This window comes from Scyliorhinus canicula, chromosome 7 (assembly GCF_902713615.1).
Source record: "Scyliorhinus canicula chromosome 7, sScyCan1.1, whole genome shotgun sequence".
In the NCBI taxonomy this organism is placed as follows: Eukaryota; Metazoa; Chordata; class Chondrichthyes; order Carcharhiniformes; family Scyliorhinidae; genus Scyliorhinus; species Scyliorhinus canicula.
Window position 1 is genome coordinate 20,689,617 of NC_052152.1, and position 20,562 is coordinate 20,710,178.

General features: G+C 51.3%; 1 protein-coding gene across 1 annotated transcript in view; it reads left to right on the top strand.

Annotated features, from left to right (window-relative positions):
• LOC119968588 (beta-1,3-galactosyltransferase 5-like) overlaps positions 1–20,562 on the top strand; it is a 91,723-nt gene that overhangs the window by 17,420 nt on the left and 53,741 nt on the right. The window contains exon 2 of the mRNA XM_038801216.1: positions 13,141–13,267. Within this exon, the coding sequence (XP_038657144.1) occupies positions 13,172–13,267 (96 nt within the window). The 5' untranslated portion in view covers positions 13,141–13,171. The remainder of the gene's footprint in view (positions 1–13,140; positions 13,268–20,562) is intronic.

Sequence of the window (20,562 nt, forward strand, 5' to 3'; positions counted from 1 at the left end):
CACCCTCCTGGCCCAGACCTTTGCTAGCAGTTTCGCGTCCACGTTGAGGAGCGAAATCGGTCTATACGACCCGCACTGAAGGGGGTCCTTCTCCCGCTTCAGAATCAATGAGATCAATGCCCTAGACATCGTCGGGTGCAGAGCCCCCCCTTCCCTCACCTCATTAAAGGTCCTTACTAGCAGCAGGCCCAGCAGATCTGAAAACTTCTTATAGAATTCAACCGGGAACCCATCGGTTCCACCCCCACCCCACATCCCCTCCACCTACTCCACCCCCACTCTCGGAAACCTTAGCTTGCCCAGAAAGCAGTCCATTCCTCCCTCCTCCACTGGGGGCACTGACCGGTATAGTTCCTCATAAAAGGCCCTGAACACTCCGTTAATGCCCCTCGCACTCTGCACCAGACTTCCTCCTCCATCCCTAATTCCCCCTATCTCCCTAGCCGTCTCCCGCTTCCGGAGCTGGTGCGCCAGCATCCGACTCGCCTTTTGCCCATATTCGTATACCGCCCCCTGCGCCCTCCTCCACTGCGCCTCCGCCTTCCTGGTGGTCAATATATCAAACTCCACTTGGAGGTTACGACGCTTCCTCAACAGCCCTTCGTCCGGGGCCTTCCTCCTGTCCACCCTCACCATTTCTTCCACCAGCCTCTCCCTCTCCCTTTTCTCCCCCCTCTCCCAATGCGCCCTGATGGAAATCAGCTCCCCCCTAACCACTGCCATCAGCACCTCCCAGACCACCCCCACCTGCACCTCCCCGTTATCATTAATTTCTAGGTACTCCCTTATACACCTCCGGACCCGCCCGCACACCTCCTCGTCTGACAGCAGCCCCACTTCTAACCTCCACATCGGGCGTTGGTCCCTCCCCTCCCCCAACTCAAGGTCTACCCAATGCGGAGCGTGGTCTGAAATGGCTATTGCCGAGTATTCCGCACCTTCCACCCTCAGAATCAGCGCCCTGCTCAAAACAAAACAGTCAATCCGGGAGTAAGCCTTGTGGACATGGGAGAAGAACGAAAATTCCCTCGCCCCCGGCCTCATGAATCTCCAGGAGTCCACCCCTCCCATCTGGTCCATGATCCCCCTCAGCACTTTGGCCGCCGCCGGTCTCTTACCCGTCCTGGACCTGGAGCGATCCAGTGCTGGGTCCAGCACTGTGTTAAAATCCCCTCCCATTATTAAACTCCCCATCTCGAGGTCCGGAATCCGGCCCAGCATGCGCCGCATAAAGCCCGCATCGTCCCAATTTGGGGCGTACACATTGACCAGCACCACCCGCTCCCCCTGGAGCCTACCGCTTACCATCACATATCTGCCACAACTATCCACCACCACACTCGACACCACAAACGACACTTTCTTCCCCACCAAAATCGCCACCCCCCCGGTTCTTCACCCCCCCGGTTTGGTCATGCTGCAGCTGTACATAACTCTGGTGCGGCCGCTCCTGGAGTACTGCGTGCAGTTCTGGTCACCACATTATAGGAAGGATGTGGAAGCTTTGGAAAGGGTTCAGAGGAGATTTACTAGGATGTTGCCTGGTATGGAGGGAAGGTCTTACGAGGAAAGGCTCAGGGAATTGAGGTTGTTTTCGTTAGAGAGGAGAAGGCTGAGAGGTGACTTAATAGAGACATATAAGATAGTCAGAGGGTTAGATAGGGTGGACAGTGAGAGTCTTTTTCCTCGGATGGTGATGACCAACACGAGGGGACATAGCTTTAAATTGAGGGGTGAGAGATATAGGACAGATGTCAGAGGCAGTTTCTTTACTCAGAGAGTAGCAGGGGTGTGGAACGCCCTGCCTGCAACAGTAGTAGACTCGCCAACTTTAAGGGCATTTAAGTGGTCACTGGATAGACATATGGATGAAAATGGAATAGTGTAGGTCAGATAGGCTTCAGATGGTTTCACAGGTCGGCGCAACATCGAGGGCCGAAGGGCCCATACTGCGCTGTAGTGTTCTATGTTCTATGTTCTATGTTCACATCTAACCCCGAGTGGAACACTTGCCCAACCCACCCCTTTCTCAACCTTACCTGATCCACCACCCTAAGGTGCGTCTCCTGGAGCATGGCCACATCCGCCCTCAGCCCCTTCAGATGCGCGACCACCCGGGCCCACTTGACCGGCCCGTTCAGACGCCTTACATTCCAGGTGACCAGCCGAATCGGGGGGCTATTCGCGCCCCCCCCCCCACCCCATCCCCCACCGATCAGCCATATCTCCTCCTAGGCCAGCCACGTGCCCGCGTCCCCCGCATGACCCGTTCCCTACAGTGGCAAATCCTTGTCCCGACCCCCCCTAAAGACCTCATTCCCCTTCGGCCCTTCCAGCAGCAACCTGGTACTCCCCCCCCCATTCCCGCCCCCCACCAATCACCCCCCCACCCCCCACCACCCACCCCCCCCCCCCCACCCCCGTAGCTAGGTCCCCCCCAGCTGCGTTGCCCCTCTCATTGTACTCCTGTAAGTCAGCTAACTCCTGCTGACCCCGGCTGCTCCCGCCATCCCAACGACCCCCCCCCCCCCCGCCGGTGTAACACTGCTCCTCCCCTCCCTACCCATCGACAGGCACAGTCCCCTCCCATTCCGGCCCCAGCGTGGGAAAAAGCCCGCGCATCCAATTTACGCCCAGCCCCTCAGCCTAAAGCGTGGGAAAAAGCCCGCGCCACCCGCTCGGCCGGCCCCACCCCCACTGGCGCAGCTCCCTTCCCAGGCCCAAACTCCCCCGCCCCGGCCCGGGGCACCCTTCCCTCCCCCGAGGCCCCATCAACCTTCCCCAACCTTCGACCCCTCCCATCCCAACACCTTCCCCCCTTTCCCGGAGCCCGCCCAACGGGCCTACAAACCATCCCACAAACTCCCCCCAAAAAAAACAAAGGAACAAGGAAGAAAATCCCCCAAAACATTATACCACAGTCCCCGACCCCCCCTCAAGTCTCAGTCTGAGTCCAGCTTTTCGGCCTGGACAAAGGCCCAGGCCTCCTCCAAGGAGTCAAAGTAATACTGGCGGTCTTTATAGGTGACCCAAAGGTGCGCCAGCTGTAACAGGCCAAACTTCACCCCTCTCCTGTGCAGCACTGCTTTCGACCGGTTGTAACCCACCCTTTTCTTCGCCACCTCCGCGCTCCAGTCCTGGTAAATTCGGACTTCTGCATTCTCCCATCTGCTGCTCCGATACTTCTTGGCCAACCTGAGCACATATTCTCGATCGACAAACCGGTGAAACCGCACCAGCACCGCCCTTGGCGGCTCGTTGGTCTTGGGCTTCCTCACCAGGACTCGGGGGGCCCCCTCCAGCTCCAAGGGCCCCTGGAAGGACCCCGCTCCCATTAGCAAATTTAGCATAGTGACCACATAGGCTCCCAGGTCCGATCCTTCCAGCCCCTCCGGGAGGCCCAGGATCCGCAAATTCTTCTGGCGCGAGCGGTTCTCCATTTCCTCAAGACTTGCCTGTCATTTCTTATGGAGTGCCTCATGCGCCTCCACCTTCACCGCCAGGCCTAGGATTTCATCCTCGTTCTCCGAGGCCTTTTGCCGCACCTCGCGGATCTCCGTCCCCCCGGGCCGTCTGGGTTGCCAGGAGCTTGTAGAAAGAGGCCTTTAGCGGTTCCAGCAGCTCAGCCTTCAGCTCCCTAAAGCAGCGATGGAGTAGCTCTTGCTGCTCCTGCGCCCACTGCGTCCATGCTTCCGGTGCCCCGTCTGCCGCCATCTTGTTCTTCCTCCCTCGCACCTTTCTCTGCTCCAGCGCCGATTTTTCTATCGCCCCGCTCCTGGTCCAGTCCATCCACCGGCAGGGAAGCGTTACTGAAGCCTTCCCACACCGGGAAAAGTCCGTCAAGCGCTGTTACGTGCCCTAAAAAGAGCCCAAAAGTCCGAAAATAGCGGGAGCCACCGAACGTGCGGCTTAGCTCCGCATTGCCGCAACCGGAAGTCCATGATCTGCCCTTTTTGTAACCTCATCGACGTTTGCGTGGGAAGTTTCATTGTTTGTCTACACTGTTTACCCTTGCGACCTTTGTGATGAACATGTCCAACAGAAACTCTTTCAGCGACTTTGCATTTGTCATTGAGTGATCACTATGGGTGGGTTTGGGGGGGTTTCCCGCAGGCGTTTTGGGTGAGATCCACACCACTGTTCAACCGCACTTAGTCATTTTTTGGGTCTTGGGGAATTTCTGTTGGTAATTTGTTCAGGACTGGGGAACTGAACTTGCCGGTGAGATAGGATCCTCCCCTCGGTCTGCCACGTTAAAAGGGTGCCCTAGTCTCGAACTGAGTTTGAGGATCCCCCACACCTCCCACCCAAAGGGCAATGTCATCCTGCGCACACATGGGGCATTACCAGCCCCCCCCCCCCTCCAAGTGAGGACACCCTACCATGGAGTCACTGAGGCCTCCCCCCTTTTCAGGGCTCCTCATCCCCTCATTTTGGGTCCCCCTTTTAGGACCCCCACCTTTCAGAGGCACCTTCATACCTGCCCATCACCCCCCCCCCCCCCCCCCACCCTACCCTCACCTACCCTTTCATGGGTATAGCACCGCTCAGGTCCTGATCCATGGCAGTGCCACCCTGGCTCCGCTGGACCATGTTGTCTACCACCCTAGCAGCCTGGCAGTGCTACCCAGACAGTACCAAGGTTCCTGGGTGCCAGAGGGAGAGCCAGGGTGCCATGCTGCCCTGATGCTGACCACCCAGGAGTCTTCAATGGCCTGGCAGACCATCCCCCCCAGGTGCCGTTACTCCTGGTCCACATTAGTGTGGACCAGTAGTGAATTGTGCATGGTCAAGGCCTCGCTGGGGAGGCTGTTAGTTCCCAGGAGCCCAGAGAATCCGGGGTATGAATATTTAAATCAGCCTAATGGCTCGTTTAAATATGCTGATCTGGATCTCGCCCAGAGTGACACCAAACTGGGTGCTGTTAAATTGCACCCCTTACTTTTCCAGTCATTTAGTTTCCTTTAGACTATAGCTGACCTCGGCTTTGGCTACAGGAATGTGAGTTTATACATGGGTATCCGAAAACTGGAATTGTCTGAAATCCAAAATACAGTCAGTTCGGAGGGTTTGGGTTAGTGGCCTCTCGACCTGTATCAAAAAGGAAGAACTTAATTACAATTAAGATGCCACTCCATAGGTAAGGAATTAGATATTAAGCCAAAGACACACTACAAGAAGGGAGAGCATATCCTAAATTGTTAGATTCACTTAGCTAAACTTTGAGAGCTTGGCTTACGGTTCAGTTTAGACATGTAACCTGTTGTAATGATTACCTGGTTGTACGAAGTCTTTAGTGCAATGGAGATAGAGTATAGGGAAGTCTTGCTGCAACTGTACAGAACATTGTGTGGTGAACCACTGCACACCTATATCAGGGGATGTCAGGTAGGACCTGTACTACAGGTTTGGCGGTAGCCCCTGCCGGCTGGCTCCGCCCAGTAGGAGGAGTATAAATATGCGTGTCCGCCATTGATCTGCCATTTCGCCAGCTGCAGTAGGAGGCCACGCATCTGACGGCAATAAAGCCACAGTTGTACCCAACCTTAGTTTTTGTGCAATTGATCGTGCATCAATTTATTAGTCAGATTTTCAACAAGATGGATATCAGAATCAAACCAGATTGCCTGCAGCTGAATGCGCACTTGTCCGACGCCAGTAAGGACTTTAATCACTGGCTAGCTTGCTTCGAGGCTTACATCAACGCAGCGAACCCCACACTGACGGAGGCTCAGAGGATACAGGTCCTGTACTCTAGGTTGAGCTCAAGCGTGTTCCCGCTGATCCAGAACGCCCCAACTTACGCGGAAGCCATGGCACTCCTAAAAGAGAACATCGCGCAGAAAGCGAACACGCTCTTTGCCAGGCACGTACTCGCCATTCGCTCTCAACTCCCTGGTGAGTCCATCGAAGACTTCTGGCGGGCCCTAATCCCACTCATCCGGGACTGTGACTGTCAGGCCGTTACGGCCACCGAACATTCTAATCTCCTCATGCGCGATGCGTTCGTAACAGGGATTGGGTCGGACCTCATCCGGCAACGACTGCTGGAAGGGACCACGCACGACCTAGCGGAGACAAAAACATTAGTGCTCTCCATGACGGTTGCCTCCCGTAATGTTCAGGCCTACCCCTCTCGCCATGCGGCCCACCCCTCCTATCCCTCCTGGACCCCGCAAATGACCCCCCCCCACCCCAGCTGGGGCCCTGCCGAGCCAATACGCCTGCGCGACACACCAGTCCGCACACCCGGGTGGTCCCCGCTGCTACTTCTGTGGCCAACAGAAGCACCCCCACCAACGCTGCCCGGCCCGCGCCGCCGCTTGTAAGTCTTGTAACAAAAAGGGCCACTTTGCCGCAGTGTGCCAGGCCTGCCCAGATGCCACTATCGCCCCCTTCCCCCTTGCCAAATGAACAATGGGCGCCACCATCTTCTCCTCCCGGGGCCACGTGCGGCCAGTGGACGCCGCCATCTTCTTCCCCTCAGTCCACCTGCGACCCAAGGGCGCCGCCATCTTGTCCAGATCCGCTAATGTGCGGCCCATGGACGCCACCATCTTGTACCACCCCTGCAACGTGCGCCCCAAGGGCGCTGCAATTTTGTTCCCCACAGGACCTCCGTACGTCGCCATCTTGTCTTCCCCACGGGGCAGGAACGCCAATGACATTCCGCGACGTGGGCCGCCAACGTTCTCCGTCTGAAACTTCTGACGATCACCCGCAGCTTGCCTCGATGATGCTGGACCAGGCTCGTCCGCACAACCTGGCCACTGCTTCGACAACGGTGAAAATCAACCTCCTGCCTGCTGGACTCCAGGAGCACCGAAAGCTTCATACACCCAGATACAGTAAGGCGCTGCTCCCTCGCGGTCCACCCCGCCAATCAACAGATCTCCCTGGCCTCCAGATCCCATTCTGTCCCAATCCGAGGGTTCTGCACAGTCACTCTCACAGTCCAGGGCGTAGAATTCAGCGGTTTCTGTCTCTACGTCCTTCCTAATCTCTGCGCTGCACTATTGTTGGGCCTGGATTTTCAGCGCAATCTCCAGAGCCTCACCCTCAAATTCGGCGGGCCCCTACCTCCACTCACCGTTTGCGGCCTCGCGACCCTCAAGTTTGACTCCCATGGCCGAGGTGGAGATGGTTAGCAGTTTCAAATTCTTAGGGGTGCACATCACCAAAAATCTGTCCTGGTCCACTCACATCAACGCTATCACCAAGAAAGCACAACAGCGCCTATACTTCCTCAGGAAACTAAGGAAATTCGGCATGTCCACATTAACCCTTACCAACTTTTACAGATGCACCATAGAAAGCATCCTATTGGGCTGCATCACAGCCTGGTATGGCAACTGCTCGGCCCAGGACCGCAAGGAACTTCAGAGAGTCGTGAATACTGGCCAGTCCATCACACGAACCGGCCTCCCATCCATTGATTCCATCTACACCTCCCGCTGCCTGAGGAAAGCGGGCAGCATAATCAAGGATCCCTCCCACCCGGCTTACTCATTTTTCCAACTTCTTCCATCGGGCAGGAGATACAGAAGTCTGAGAACACGCACGAACAGACTCAAAAACAGCTTCTTCCCCACTGTCCTAAATGACCCTCTTATTGACTGACCTCATTAACACTACACCCTGTATGCTTCATCCGATGCCAATGCTTATGTAGTTACATTGTATATCTTATGTTGCCGTTATGTATTTTCTTGTATTTTCTTGAATTTTGTTTAATTCCCTTTTCTTCCATGTACTGAATGATCTGTTGAGCTGCTTGCAGAAAAATACTTTTCACTGTACCTCGGTACACGTGACAATAAACAAATCCAATCCAATCCAATCCCTCTTTGCCAATCTAACTTCCGATTGCAAACCAGTTGCCACCAGGAGCAGACGGTACAGCGCCCAGGACAAGGCCTTCATCAGGTCCGAGGTTCAGAGGCTGCTTCGGGAGGGTATCATCGAGGCCAGCAACAGTCCCTGGAGAGCCCAAGTGGTAGTCGTTAAAACTGCAGAGAAACACAGGATGGTCATGGACTACAGCCAGATCATCAATCATTTCACGCAGCTCGACCCGTACCCCCTCCCACGCATATCTGATATGGTCAATCAGATTGCGCAGTACCGGGTCTTCTGAACAATTGACCTGAAATCCGCCTACCACCAGCTCCCCATCCGTAAATCGGACCGTCCATACACTGCCTTCGAGGCGGACCGTCGGCTCTATCACTTTCTTAGGTTTCCCTTTGGCGTCACTAACGGGGTCTCGGACTTCCAAAGGGAGTTGGACCAAATGGTCGACCGGTACGGTTTGCGGGCCACGTTTCCGTACTTAGATAATGTCACCATCTGCTGCCATGATCAGCAGGACCATGATGCCAACCTCGGTAAATTCCTCCGCACCGCCACTCTTCTCAGCCTTACGTATAATAAAGAGAAGTGTGTGTTCAGCACAACCCGCTTAGCCATCCTTGGCTATGTCGTCCAAAACGGACTTCTGGGGCCCGATCCCGACCGCATGCGCCACCTCATGGAGCTTCCCCTCCCCCACTGCCCCAAGGCCCTCAAACGCTGCCTGGGGTGCTTTTCCTACTACGCTCAGTGGGTCTCAAACTATGCAGACAAGACCCGCCCACTCATACAGTCCACCCAATTTCCCCTCATGGCCGAGGCACAACAGGTCTTCGCCCGTATTCGCTCAGACATAGCCAAGTCCGGGATGCACGCAGTAGATGAGACACTGCCCTTCCAAGTAGAAAGCGATGCTTCAGATGTTGCCCTTGCCGCCACTCTAAATCAGGAAGGCAGACCCGTGGCATTCTTTTCCCGCACCCTTCATGCCTCAGAAATTCGGCACTCACCCGTCAAAAAAGAGGCCCAGGCCATCATTGAAGCTGTGCGGCATTGGAGGCATTACCTGGCCGGCAGGAGATTCACTCTCCTCACAGACCAACGGTCGGTAGCCTTCACGTTCAATAACGCACAACGGGGCAAGATCAAAAATGATAAAATCTTGCGGTGGAGAATCGAGCTCTCCACCTCTAATTATGAGATTTTGTATCACCCCGGCAAACTCAACGAGCCCCCAGACTCCCTCTCCCGAGGTACATGTGCCAGAGCACAAGTAGACCAACTCCGGGCCCTACACGACAGCCTTTGTCACCCGGGGGTCACATGACTGTACCACCTCGTCAAGGCTCGCAACCTGCCCTACTCCGTCGAGGAAGTACGGACAATCACCAGGGACTGCCAGGTCTGTGCAGAGTGCAAGCCACACTTCTACCGGCCGGACCGTGCGCACCTGGTGAAGGCCTCCCGCCCCTTTGAACGCCTCAGCGTGGATTTCAAAGGACCCCTCCCCTCCATCAACCGTAACACGTATATTTTCAGTGTGGTCGATGAGTTCTCCAGATTCTCCTTCGCCATCCCATGCCCCGATATGACGTCTGCCACCGTCATCAAGGCCCTCAACACAATCTTCGCTCTGTTCGGTTTCCCCGCCTACATCCACAGTGACAGGGGATCCTCATTAATGAGTGATGAGCTGCGTCAGTTCCTGCTCAGCAGGGGTATCGCTTCCAGCAGGAAGACCAGCTATAGCCCCCGGGGAAATGGGCAGGTAGAGAGGGAGAACACGACGGTTTGGAGGGCCGTCCAGCTGGCCCTACGGTCCAGAAGCCTACCAGCCTCGCGCTGGCAGGATGTCCTCCCTGATGCACTAAACTCCATCTGGTCACTACTGTGCACCACGATGAATAACACGCCCCATAAACGTCTTTTTACCTTCCCCAGGAATTCCACATCCAGGGTGTCGCTCCTGACTTGCCTCGCAGCTCCGCAGGCATGTCCGACCTCACAAGGCGGACCCGTTGGTGGACAGGGTTCACTTGCTCCACGCCAGCCCCAAGTGTGCCTACGTGGAGTTCCCCGACAGCCGCCAAGATACTGTCTCCCTCAGGCACCTGGCACCATCAGGTTCCAACCAAACACACTTCCCCGCCCAGGCGCCATCCTCCCCTCCCCCGGCGCTCCCAACATTAACCCCACCAGGCCCATTCCTCCTTCCACTGCACACGCAAGAGGACGAAGAAGATTTCGGCACACTCCCAGAGTCATCTGACAGCAGGCCAGCACCAGCACCGCCAGCACTGACATCGCCGCCACCATTACGTCGCTCCCAACGAATCGTCAAAGCACGGATCGACTGAACCTCTAACGGGCACCGGACCGTCAAAATGGACATTTTTTTTTCTCCCCCACTTGTTTCCTAAGACACTGTACATAATTCTCAACACTGTATATAGTTCCACACCACCCCCGTCGGACTGATTTTTAACAGGGGGTGAATGTGGTGAACCACTGTACACCTGTATTAGGGGATGTAAGGTAGGACCTGTACAACAGGTTCGCCAGTAGCCCCTGCTGGCTAGCTCCGCCCACTTGGAGCTGTATAAATATGCGTGTCCTCCATTGATCTGCCTTTTCGCCAGCTGCAGCAGGAGGCCACGCATCTGACTGCAATAAAGCCACAGTTGTACACAACCTTAGTCTTTGTGCAATTGATCGTGCATCACATTGGTGAGACTGCACCTGGAGTACTATCTACAGCTTTGGCATTCTTACTAAAGGAGGGATACAAGTTCAGAGATGATTACTGATATGAAGATGGTGTCTTATGAGGGAAGGTTGAACAGGTTGGGCCTATACTCATTGGAGTTTAGTACAATGAGAGGTGATGCTATTGAAACATAAGATTCTGAGGGGGATGACAGGGTCGATGCTTGTGGGGGGATCTGGAATGAGGGGGGTACACTTTTAAAGACAAGGGAGTTTCCGCCCCGTTCACAACAGGCGAGAATGGCGACGCTGACGGAAAATCCTGTGGGACGGCGGGAATGGAAATCTCAGCCGCGCGAGCTCATTCTCCGATTTTCACTGCCCCTCGCCAGTGACATGAAGAACTTCACTGAAATAAATTATGGAATTAAAGGATCACCCCGCCATAAGCTTGCCCCAGGAAAGGAATTCCTCCCTCAGTTTACAACAGATATTGAGGGGAAGCTGAAAATGAAAAGCGCTTATTGTCACGAGTAGGCTTCAATGAAGTTACTGTGAAAAGCCCCTAGTCGCCACATTCCGGCGCCCGTCCGGGAGGCTGGTACGGGAATCGAACCGTGCTGCTGGCCTGCTTAGTCAGCTTTAAAAGCCAGAGATTTAGCTGAGCGAGCTAAACCAGCCCCTTCTAAACCAGCCCCTTCTAAACCAGCTACCAGAGGTTCAAAGTTATGCATAACCCCCGGGTGGGCAGGGGTTGGGGAGTGGGGGGGGGGACAGAGAGAGGGACGTGCCCGTGCCAGGGGCAGGCACTGTCAGGATCCTAAATGGGAGAGACGGTATATTGGCACAATGGTTAGCGCTGCTGCCTCACAGCGTCGGGGACCTGGGTCTGATTACGACCTTGAGGGACTGTCTGAGTGGAGTTTGCACATTCTCCCCGTGTCTGCGTGGGTTTCCTCCAGGTGCTCCGATTTCCTCCCACAGTCCAAAGATGTGCAGGTTAGGTGGATTGGCCATGCTAAATTGCCCCTTAGTGTCCAAAAGGTTAGGTGGGGATGCGGGGGTCTAGGTAGGATGCTCTTTCAGATGGTCAGTGCAGACCCAATGGGCTGAATGGCCTCCTTCTGTACTGTGGGGATCCTATGATTTTATATGGGGGAGGGGCGGGGTTGCCCTGATGCTTGGGGGGGAGGGAGAGGAGGGGAGTATTGGCCCCATCAGTGTGACAGCAGAAACAACTCCTCCAGATATTCTGTGCACAGCGTGCCAGAGAATCCGAGGAGAGAAAAACCGGCTGTGCAACTGGTGCTAAATCTCGGCCCAAGGGGTCTGCAGTTTCAGATGGAGATGACGGAGAACATCGCTCCAGAGTCGTCAGTCTTCGGAATTCTCCTCTACAGATAGCGGCGGAGGCTGGATCGGTGTTGCATAAATTTAAGACCGAGTTAGACAGAGTTTTGACAACGCTGCCAGGCGAGAAAGTGACATTCAGGCAACAATCAGGTCAACCGTAATTTTACTGAATGGCAGAGCAGGGTTGATGGATCGAATGACCTGCACCTATTTCAGATGATGATCTGATCTGGCTTTGTCCCAAAAAGGGACAGGGACTATAATGCACGCCACATTTCGTTTCTGTCTTCACAAAAAAAGGGGATGAAGTCAATGCGGTGGTAGAGAAGAAGGGAATTTAGATATTTGGTCGGGCTAAATTAGAAAGAAAGGTGCCAAATATGTTGAAATCACTCAAAGTCTGGAAGTCACCTGGTCTGGATGTGATGCGTTGCTGGTTGCTGAGGGAAGCCAGGGATGGGTGGGGGGGGGGGGGGGTGAGATGATAGAATCTCTGACCACAATCTCCAATCCTCCTTGGGTTTGGAAATGATGGCAGAGGATTGAAAATTGCGAACTCCTGTTCAAAATTGGGGTGAGGGACAACCCTTGTAATTGAGACTGGCTGGCCATACCGTCAGTGGTGGGTAAACCACCAGAGACCTTTGCCAAGGACAGAACCAATCCTCACCTGGAGAAACGTGCTAACAAGCCACATGGCCTTTTTTTTTCTCTTTGGCGTGTACACACAATTTATTTAAGTGTGTGGTTCCTTTAATTTTTATTTGTGCACAGTAAGTTAAAATGGCCGCCTGTATGGGAACTTTTTGGGTGCTGCACAGCCATGCAGCCACACAGCTTAGATTAAAAGTTGTGAATAAGTAGATTTTTTAAAGATAAATCGTACCTACCTAACCTGATTGAGTTATTTGATGAAGTAACAGAGAGGGGTAATGAATATAGTGCAGTAGTTATCGTGCCAGTGGACTTTCCATATTTCCATACCTGGAACATATAGAAGAGCAAAGCGACTCCAGGGGAGCGGCGGTTTGGGGGGGGGGGGGGGGTGCGTTTCAGGTAAATAAATCACTAAAATGTCATGAATAAGTATAAAAAGAAATCAAACAATCTCACAGCTGCCACCCTACTCCAGCTCCCATTTACCTCACCCACCACGCCCCTTACCCACTTTCCCTTTTCTCTGTACATTTTCAAAGAAACTTTGAGACATTTAAGTTCTTTATTTACCAGAATCCACCAGCTAGTACCATAGAAATTGGACATGGCTTCTGTGTCAATTCCCTTCGCTGATGACTCTGAGTTTCCTGCACGGACTGAGTTCAGAAGGGCGCCCCCTCGGAAGAAAATTCGGAGGATGGTAAGTGAATATATTTTTGTCTGATCCAGTTCAAAAGTATGAGTTCTGAACGTTCAGAACATTTGGGCCGTTACATCTTAAGCAATAGGAGTTTAGAGGTCATGCATCAGCTGTACAAAAAAATGGTTAGATCACACCTAGATTACTGGGAGTACCACATATTATTGGCTTTTGAGGGAGTGCAGTGCAGGTTTACCAGAATATTAGCTGACTCAACAAGTTAAAATACGAGGAGATATTTTCTTCTCTCTATTCTTTCACGGGATTTGGGCATCACTGGCATTTATTGCTGTGGATCTGGAGTCACGTGTCGGCCAGGCCAGGCAAGGATGGCAGATTTCCTTCCCTAAAGGACATTAGTGAACGAGATGGGTTTTTACAACAATCAAGATAGTTGGCATGGTCACCGTCACTGAGACGAGTTATATTCCTGAGTTTATGAATTGAATATAAATTAATGCCATCATGGGCACTTGAGCCCTCATCACCAGAGCATTAGCCTGTGTTTGGGGATTACGAGAGCAGTGACATGACCACTACACCACTTTTACGCAAATTAGGATTATTATCTCCAAAGTTCAATATCCTCATAAGTCCCCCAGTCCATGGTCTCTCATAAAATTACTCGCCTTCTCCAGCGAATCAAAATGCAATTCCTGCTTCTGGGTCGTGACCCACAGACGAAGCTGAAAAAGCACCCCAAACTTCACTCCTTTCCTGTAGAGGGCCTCTTTGACCCTATTGCATCCAGCCCACTGCCTAGCCAACTCCCAGCACCCAAGTCCTGGTAGTTACGCATCACATTCTCTTCCCAGGTACACTCTCATCGCCTTCGCCCACCACAGAATCTTTTCTTCATCTAGTAAACTATGCAAGCGCATCACCATTGCTCGAGGCTGCTCCCCCACCTTCGGCACCTTCCTCAATGCCCTGTGCACCTGATCCACTCCGAAGGTCGGTCAAAGACCCCCTACCCCACCAACCTCTAACATGCTCCCCACATACATTGTGGCCTGCGTTCACTCAATTCCTTCAGGCAGTACTACAATGCCTGATGGGGTGATTCTCCATGTCCTCACCTTCTCCCTCAGCTGCTTCTGGCCCTCCGACACAAGGTGCCTCCATGAGGCCAGCCAGCCCTCATGATCCACCATCAACCCCTCCACCATCTTTATATTTCTGAGCTTGTTTTCTGTTTAGTGAGACCAGGGTTAATTGAACAGTGGGTAGGGCACTGGCTGTCTGTGAGGGCTAAGAGATGAATTCTTAATGGTATTGGTTTCGTTCATTTGTAATGAGAGGTTATGGTGGTTTTGAGTTACAAGTAAATAGTTTGGACATGAAATTTGCATTGTGGCATAAGTGGGGAAATTGATTTTTCAGGTGTTGAATTTCAAAAGGAAGTTCAGAGGCGGCAAGGAACATCTACATCTTACAGCAGTCCCATGAGTAAACAGGGGAAGGGGTAATACATTTTATTATTCCAAAGGTAGAGGCAAAATAGAAGACATGAAAGGTATGTAGAGAAGTTGAGTTTTAAGAGATGTTTAAGAACATGGAACTGGAAATGAAAGGGGAAAAGTATTTAATGCAAGGGATATTTAACTGAGTTGAGTTGCTGTGGAGGGCAGCTACCCAGTGTTAATCCAGGGAAGTCTTTGTTTTAGGAAGTAGGTTGTTTCTGAACTTCCTTTTGGACTTCCACTTCCGAGCGGAAGCATCTTTAGTAAAGTGACAATTGTAGTATTATCATAACTATCAGCATTACAAGGGTTAATATAGTACCACCAATAGCCACTAGAGGGAGCTGCAGATACTACTATATAAAGCAGTGATGCTCAACCTTAGGGAGGAGTAAGCAGGAGACAGCTAGTGAAGGTCATCAGAGCAGTTAGTGTGAGAAGGTTAGATTATAGTTATACTAGTGAGTGAGATTCGCAGTAGGTAAGTGTAGGAAGATGTTATTGATCAATTCTGTATTCTAAAAGGACTAAGTGTCAAAACCCAGTTTAGTAGTGTAAATAAAATTATAGATTTGTTTAAGTAAAAGCTATACTGTGGTCTGTGTGGACACGACACCAACCATCCTAAATAAGCAACACAAAGAACATCACAACGCCAATTCCTTGACGTAGATAATATTCACTGGGTTTTTATGGTTGAAGTGTATAAGGGCTTGTTGCCAAAAGGGTAGTTTAATTGTATACTTTTGACCTAGCATGTTTCTGGGGGGGTTGTTCTGTAAGCAAGGGCACAGAAAGTGTTCCAGGTGGGGGCTTCAGTGCACATTGTTAAGAGTAGCTTGGTAGCATCACTGGTCACCAAGCTGGTCAAGGACATTGTGATGATGTCGGAACTCAAACTCCAAGAACTCATGGTCCCCTCGTGCCCCACATAACAGTGCAGTTAGAAACCACTTGACATGGTGGCTGACCTGACCACATCTGCGTCACACAACCACCTGCTGGTTGTGGGAGGAATTTCCTCCAATTCCAATTGTCCCATCAATGAGCCAAATCCCCCTACATGTGTCACTTCTGGTAAACGGGTAACTTGAATGTTGGAGGCAGTGAGGATTAAAATCAGCACCAATCATGCAAAATTGAAAATCCAGTCAGACAATAAATGGAGTGGATCCACTCAGGGGAGTGGAAAGAAAAATCAAGTGGGGAAACATAAGAGAGGAGTTGAGAAATGGCTGACTCTTTACCTGACCAATTGCTCCAAGCTTGGTCCCTGTATGCTGGGTCAATAGATCGCTATCATCATACATACCTTCTGAAGAGCAGAATGCTGGTTTTTGCCACGTATCTGTCAATCGATGCTTGCAATCAAAACCATCGCCAAACAGGTTTTTTGCGAAAGCAAAAACTTTGCTTCAAAAACAATCGGAAAAAAGTCACATGACTGTAGTATCCACCCACAAACATATTGTTTGTATTTTTTGTGTCTGAGAAGTGACCTTGCTTCAAAACCGTGCAACATTCAGACAATTCAATTATCTAATAATAAGTGCCTGTTTTAACTGGGGGAAAAAACAAATAAATAAGCTTTTCTTTGGAAGGTAAGATTTCTGTAATTTTCCACCATTTTTATAAAACTTCAGATTAAGTCACTGACAGTGAAAAAAGTATGAGCATGGATGTGTAACCATGGGGCAGCACGGTGGCCTAGTGGTTAGCACAGCTGCCTCACGGCGCTGAGGTCCCAGGTTCGATCCCGGCTCTGGGTCACGGTCCGTGTGGAGTTTGCACATTCTCCCCGTGTCTGCGTGGGTTTCGCCCCCACAACCCAAAAATGTGCAGAGTAGGTGGATTGGCCACGCTAAATTGCCCCCTTAATTGGAAAAAATAATTGGATAATCTAAATTTTTTTTTAAATCAGAAAAAAAAAATGGATGTGTAACCACGTCGAATCCCGCGGGTGAATCGCATGAGAGCCTCAAAATTGATCACAAGTCAACCGGCTCGCTCTGCCCGGTGCAATCTGGATCACGTCCTTTTTGGCCGTGATCTAGACTAGCATATTTAACATCGCTTTCCCCCGAAGCCCGGGAGTCAATGGCCGAGCTTAGGCGCCATTTTGCACTGGTTTCCACAAATGTGGAACAGGTGTGCCGGCACCTTGCGGGGGGGGGGGGGGGTGGTTCAGAGGCCATTAGAGACACCCGGGTGGTCAGCAACAGGGCAGATTGGTACCCTGGCACTCCCTGGGCACCTTGGCAGGTGCCTGGGTGCCAAGATGGCACTGCCAGGAGTTGGGCACAGGGGAGGTGCCTTGCCCATTAGGATAGAGTGAGAGGGGGTGCTAGTTGTCACCTAATGGGAGGCAAAGTAGTATAGTGGTGAGCACTGTTGCTTCACAGCTTCAGAGTCCCAGGTTTCATTCCCTGCTGGGTCACTGTCTGTGCGGCATCTGCACATTCTCCCCATGTCTGCGTGGGCTTCCTCCGGGTGCTCCGGTTTCCTCCCACAAGTCCCAAAAGACATGTTTTTGGGTGGATTGGCCACAGTAAATTGCCCTCAGTGTCCAAAAAGGTTAGGTGAGGTGACGGGGATAGGGTGGAGGTGTGGGCTTAAGTGGGGTGCTCTTTCCAAGGGCTGATGCAGACTCGATAGGCCGAATGGCCTCCTTCTGCACTGCCACGAGAAGGTTGGGGGAGGGGGAAAGAGGGGTAGGGTTCAGGAAGTAGGGGGTGCTTGAAGTAGGGTGGGGGGGTGCAGAGATTGGGACTGCCGTTGGGTTCAGGAAGTAGGGGGTGCCTGAAGGAGGGTGGGAGGGTGCAGAGATTGGGACTGCCGTTGAAAATGATGGCCCGATCTGTAAAGAGACTTTCCTGCAGGGAATCTACTACAGTGTGGCCTCAACGAGGAGAAACTTCCTGAGGCCCAAAAAAACAGCAAAGTGCCAGTGGATAGCAAGGAGAATCTTAATGCTGCAGCTTAGCGCGCCCAAAAGCAGACTTTGTTTATTGTTCAGCTGCAGATATAGGACCCGATTCAGCGCACATGAAAGATTATCGACATACCTAGAATCTCAATACCAGTTTTAAGCAGTGCATTGATTGAAAGATATAGGTTTACTTATATACCATGTAACAAAATTTCATGTCTGAATTGTTTTAAATGTTCTGTAACACCTTTATCTGATCTGTAATACCAAAATGTTAAAGTAGTTCACAAGTACAAATAACTGTTGGATGGAAAATATCCTGCACTCAAAGCCATCAAATATTGCTGCTCGCCAAAAGTTAGAGCCAAAGATTGAGGCATCATTTGTACTTACGGTAATGAACGGGATAATTAAAGGATATTTTGAATATACAACACAATATACTTTTAAGAGGGAAGTACATTAACTTTTAATTTTTACTTTACTGGAAGTTAATAATCCAATGTCTAAATGTCATTTTGATTCAAATGAAGAATGGATGTTTGGGTTTTGTAATTCGATTGCCGTGGAAATACATTTCTAACACATAATACCTTTTTGTCATAAAATGCACCCCACACATCGTTTAACAAAAGGCAGAAATAGAATGCATTCACCCTGCTTCTAATGCAATTTAATTTGTTTTGTGTTTCTTCCGTTCAAAAACAATGTTGACAAATGAACACGCCCACCCACTCTGCAACACGCCTCCACAGAATGTATCAAATTTCCTCTGTGCTACAAATTGTAAGGCATCATCACCGAGGCAATGTTTGATGGGTTCAGTCTTTTAGCTTTTTACCTGTGAGGTAAAGAGTGCCTGACTGTGAACATCAAGCTTCTTTTTCTGCTGTCAAATCTTGAATTAGTGCCACTCTGGGGGCATTAGAATGTTATGATGGGTTAATTTTGAAAGTTTAATTCTGAATGCAAATGAATGACGTTTCTTAAATAATGTCAGCGAGGGTAGTGGAATGAAAAATCAAGTGGGGCATATAATGGATGGCCAATCAGCAAAGGAGAATTTACATCCTGCAGTGAATATTAAAACCTTTAACTAGGAGGTACGGGAGTAGCTTTCCGGCAGCAATACACTCCCGCTTGTGGATACATGTGGTCCAATTTTCACATTGGCCGTCATGTTTATGTAACTATAGCCATACTAAATGTGTTAGATTCAGACCTGGGAGATCTAATAGCTCAAAATCGGGCATGAGGTGCTGCTGAGTCTCTCAGCTACTGACCTCATTGCAGCTTTAGTTCAAAGTGGACAAAAGAGCTGAATTCCGGAGGATGAGTACAGCTCCAATGTGGTGAATCATAATGATGTGGAGATGCCGGCGTTGGACTGGGGTGAGCACAGTAAGAAGTCTTACAACACCAGGTTAAAGTCCAACAGGTTTGTTTCAAACACGAGCTTTCGGAGCACGGCTCCTTCTTCAGGTGAATGGAAAGGCTTGTTCCAGAAATGTTTATATAGACACAGTCAGAGATGCCCCGGAATGCGAGCACCTGCAGGCAATCAAATCATCAAAGATGCAGAGAGAGAGGTAACTCCAGGTTAAAGAGGTGTGAATTGTCCCAAGCCAGTTCAGTCGGTAGGCCTCTGCAAGTCCAGGCTTGTTGGTGGGGGCCGAATGTAATGCGACATGAATCCCAGATCCCGGTTGAGTCCGCATTCATGCGTGCGGAACTTAGCTATAAGTTTTTGCTCAGCAATTTTGCGTTGTCGCGTCTCCTGAAGGCCTCCTTGTAGAATGCTGACCCGGAGATCAGAGGCTGAATGTCCTTGACTGCTGAAGTGTTCCCCAACTGGAAGGGAACAGTCCTGCCTGTTGATAGTCGCACGATGCCCGTTTATTCGTTGTCGCAGTGTCTGCATGGTCTCGCCAATGTACCACGCTTCGGGACATCCTTTCCTGCAGCGTATGAGGTAGACTACATTGGTCGAGTCGCACGAGTATGCGCCGCGTACCTGGTGGGTGGTGTTTCCACGTGTAATGGTGGTGTCCATGTCGATGATCTGGCATGTCTTGCAGAGATTACCCTGGCAGGGTTTTGTGGTGTTGTGGTTGCTGTTCTGAAGGCTGGGTAATTTGCTGCAAACAATGGTTTGTTTGAGGTTGCGCGGTTGTTTGAAGGCCAGTAGTGGGGGTGTGGGGATGACCTTGGCAAGATGTCCATCCTCGCTGATGATGTGTTGGAGGCTGCGAAGAAGATGTCGTAGTTTCTCCGCCCCAGGAAAGTACTGGACGACGAAGGGTACTCTGTCAGTGGTGTCCCGTGTTTGTCTTCTGAGGAGGTCGGTGCGGTTTTTTGCTGTGGCGCGGTATAGCTTATAGCTATACTTATAGCTAAGTTCCGCACGCATGAATGCGGACTCAACCGGGATCTGGGATTCATGTCGCATTACATTCGGCCCCCACCAACAAGCCTGGACTTGCAGAGGCCTACCGACTGAACTGGCTTGGGACAATTCACACCTCTTTAACCTGGAGTTACCTCTCTCTCTGCATCTTTGATGATTTGATTGCCTGCAGGTGCTCGCATTCCGGGGCATCTCTGACTGTGTCTATATAAACATTTCTGGAACAAGCCTTTCCATTCACCTGAAGAAGGAGCCGTGCTCCGAAAGCTCGTGTTTGAAACAAACCTGTTGGACTTTAACCTGGTGTTGTAAGACTTCTTACTGTGAATCATAATAGCATAATTCACACTGTTATCACACATGTTGTACCATGTCTCTGTAAGCTCGGCACACGAGCAGTTGCGCGGCTCTGCCCCTAGGGGGAGGTGTACTGGGAATGTACGGAAGTTTGTACTGGGCTCCACCCTTGGCTTCGCCCATGACTCCTCCCCCCCAC